Raw genomic sequence first — 3,796 nt, forward strand, 5'->3', positions numbered from 1 at the left:
CTTTGTTGTTTATTGTGATATGTCTAGTGCTGGTTTGGGTTGTGTGTTAATGCAAAATGGCAAAGTTATAGCTTATGCCTCTAGACAGTTGAAGGTTCATGAGAGAAACTACCCAACCCATGATCTAAAGTTGACTGTCGTAGTTTTTTCTTTGAGAATATAGCACCATTATATTTATGGCATTCAAATATATGTGTATACACGCGTAAATATTTCAAAGTTTGAGGTGTTGGAAGCCGCACATCGAAGGCAGCAACCTCAAATACCAAATCGGTATGTATTTTATGATTTAGCAATTAATAGTGGTTTACTAATTGGTATTAAATCAATGATTAGTTAATCATAGTAGATAATGATTAATGATTTCTAAATTAAGGTGGTATGTTTAATGGAAAAATTGAAAATTTGATCTGTAGTTTAATTTTCTTATTCTGTAAAGTCATCATTATCATAGGCAGGGAATTGGGAAATTATGGATCATGCATATTTTATAAAAAATTTTAGCTTTGAAAGTGACTAGTTCACAATTTGTTTTTCTTATAATGTTAGATGAGTTTTTAAATTGTTTCGATGGTCTAAAAATATTTATATATATTAGAATATATATTACTGCTGCCAACATGGTGCCTGCAATCATTGATAATGATTGCTAATTGATTGAGGCATTTTATTGATTTTTGATGTTAAGAATTAGAATATACACTTATATGGTTGAGGTGTTAGTTGTAGTTAACAGAAATTGTAGATATTATCACATCCCACTTCCAAGTAGGAATATCAATCTCTTGAGTCATACCCCCTGGTTTCTAATGTTCTACCTTGACTTTTTGGCAATTAGGGCACTTACTCACAAAGTTTGCTATATCCCTCTTCATGCCATTCCATAAATAGACTTCCCGCAAATTGCGGTACATCTTAGTGGCACCTGGATGAATACAATACCGAGAGTTATGGTCTTCTGCAAGAATATGCTGTCTAAAATTTCCCACATCAGGAACACAGAATCTACCCTGGTAGCGAAGTACACTATGTCCCCCTTGGGAGAAAACCTCCACTATCTGATTGTGGACTGCATTCTTAAGTTCAAGCAAAATTGGATCACTGTCTTGCTTTTCCTTAACCCCCACCACCAAAGAGGATTCCTCCCCATTCGGACTAATAATTACATAACTTTGATTTTTCGGTATATATGAAGGACAAAAACAATTCAAACCCTAGCCTAATAATGTCCAATTCCATGACTCGGTTTAATATATCTAAATTAGGTGTTCATAATCAATCGGACTATTAATTCGGAGGTGTGCTTTATATTTACTTGATTAAGAGATCCAACTGGCAAACTCGTATAATAAACAATCCAAAATTGCTACCATACCCGTGTCGGATCTTCCAAAAATGCTTTACTTTTGGTGGATCCGACACGCACCCGTCGACGTTCTGAAGAGTCCAAGCAACATAGCCTTGATGCATAGGGTTTGAATTGTTTTTGTCCTTCATATATACCATAACTTTAATGTTGATAGTTCAGGTAACATCTTTTCCATATGGCATGCACCTAACCCAAAGGGAGTATCCGAATTATTTTTGTGTATCCAGAAGTATTTCCAGAAGATCTTCCGGAGTCCCTCCCGAAAGGGAAATCAACTTTGGAATTGATCTCCTTCCAAATACCTAGCCTATTTCTATTTTTCCTTACAGAATGGCTCCAGCAGAGCTTAAACTATTGAAAAAGAAGTTGAAAGACCTTCTAGATAAGAGCTTCATTAGACCTAGTATTTCACCATGGTGTGCACCAGTGTTGTTCCTAAAGAAGAAAGATGGTTCTCTTAGAATGTGCATTGACTATAGACGGTTGAACAAGGTCACAATCAAGAACAAATATCCCATCCCCAAGATTGATGACTTGTTTGACCAACTTCAGCGTGCTAGCCATTTCTCAGTGATAGACCTCATATAGGGTTATTATCATCTTAGAGTCAGAGATAGTGTCATTCCAAAAACAACCTTCAAAACTTGGTATGGTCATTATGAATTTGTAGTTCTGTCGTTTGGACTAATTAATGCTCATGCAGCTTTGATGAATTTGATGAACAGAGTGTTCAAACAGTACTTGGACTTGTTCGTTATTGTCTTCATTGATGATATCCTCATTTACTCTAGGAATGAGGAAGAACATGTGAGTCATTTGAGAATTATTTTAAAGACTCTCAAGGATCGACAGTTATTCACTAAGTTTAGGAAATGTGAGTTCTTGTTGTGATCCCTTGCTTTCCTCGGTCACATTGTATCTAGCGAAGGGATCCGAGAGGATTCACAGAAGATAAAAGCAGTGAAACAATGGCCCAAACCTACCACTGATGTAGATATCAGAAGTTTCTTTGGTCTAGCAAGTTATTATAGAAGGTTCGTGGAAGGATTCTCCTCCATATACTCACCATTGACTAGGTTGACTTAGAAGATGGTCAAGTTTCAATGGTTAGATGATCATGAGAAAAGCTTTGCAGAATTGAAAACTACATTGACTGCAGCTCCTGTCCTGACTCTACCAGAGAGTTCAGATGGTTATGTGCTATTATGATACATCTAGAGTTGGCCTAGGTTGTGTGTTGATGCAGCAAGATAAGGTGATAACTTATGCTTCTAGACAACTTGAGGTGCATGAGAAGAACTATCCAACTCATGACCTTGAGCTTGCAGCAGTGGTGCTTTCACTCAAGATATGGACACACTACTTGTATGGTGTTCATGTAGATGTGTTCACTGATCATAAGAGTCTTCAGTATGTGTTCACCCAGAAAGAGTTTAATCTTCACCAGAGGAGATGACTTGAGTTCCTTAAGGATTATAATATGAGTTTGCATCATAATCCTGGTAAGGCGAATATAGTAGCAGATGCTCTTAGTAGATTATCTCTGGGTAGTGTAGCCCATGTTTAGAAAGAAAGGAAGGAGCTAATGAAGAATGTTCACAGGCTTGCTCGCTTGGGAGTTCGCCTTATGAGCATATCAGACAATGGTGTAACAGTTCAGAATGGGGAGGAATCCTCTTTGGTGGTGGGGGTTAAGGAAAAGCAAGAAAGTGATCCAATTTCGCTTGAACTTAAGAATGCAGTCCACAATCAGATAGTGGAGGTTTTCTCCCAAGGGGGAGATGGTGTACTTCGCTACCAGGGTAGATTCTGTGTTCCTGACGTGGGCAATTTTAGACAGCATATTTTTGCAGAAGACCATAACTCTCGGTATTGTATTCATCCAGGTGCCACTAAGATGTACCGCGATTTGTGGGAAGTCTATTTATGGAATGGCATGAAGAGGGATATAGCAGACTTTGTGAGTAAGTGCTCCAATTTCCAAAAAGTCAAGGTAGAACATCAGAAACCAGGGGGTATGACTCAAGAGATTGATATTCCTACTTGGAAGTGGGATGTGATAATATCTACCATTTCTGTTAACTACAACCAACACCTCAACCATATAAGTGTATATTCTAATTCTTAACATCAAAAATCAATTAAATGCCTCAATCAATTGGTAATCATTATCAATGATTGCAGGCACCATGTTGGCAGCAGTAATATATATTCTAATATATATAAATATTTTTAGACCATCGAAACAATTTAAAAACCCATCTAACATTATAAGAAAAACAAATTGTGAACTAGTGACTTTCAAAGCTAAAAAAATTTATAAAATATGCATGATCCATAATTCCCAATTCCCTGCCTATGATAATGACGACTTTACAGAATAAGAAAATTAAACTACAGATCAAATTTTCAATTTTTCCATTAAAC

General features: G+C 36.7%; 1 protein-coding gene across 1 annotated transcript; it reads left to right on the top strand.

The window, feature by feature from the left end:
- The first annotated feature begins 2,954 nt into the window (after positions 1-2,954).
- LOC138342061 (uncharacterized) lies at positions 2,955-3,497 on the top strand. Its single transcript, XM_069294244.1, has one exon. It carries the CDS (start codon positions 2,955-2,957, stop codon positions 3,495-3,497), a length of 543 nt encoding a protein of 180 aa, XP_069150345.1.
- The last annotated feature ends 299 nt before the right edge of the window (positions 3,498-3,796 follow it).

This window comes from Solanum lycopersicum, chromosome 2 (genome assembly GCF_036512215.1).
Source record: "Solanum lycopersicum chromosome 2, SLM_r2.1".
Classification (NCBI taxonomy): Eukaryota; Viridiplantae; Streptophyta; class Magnoliopsida; order Solanales; family Solanaceae; genus Solanum; species Solanum lycopersicum.

Excerpts from the sequence above, each read along its gene's own strand:
- LOC138342061 (XM_069294244.1), top strand. The coding sequence starts at position 2,955 with ATGAAGAATGTTCACAGGCTTGCTCGCTTGGGAGTTCGCCTTATGAGC.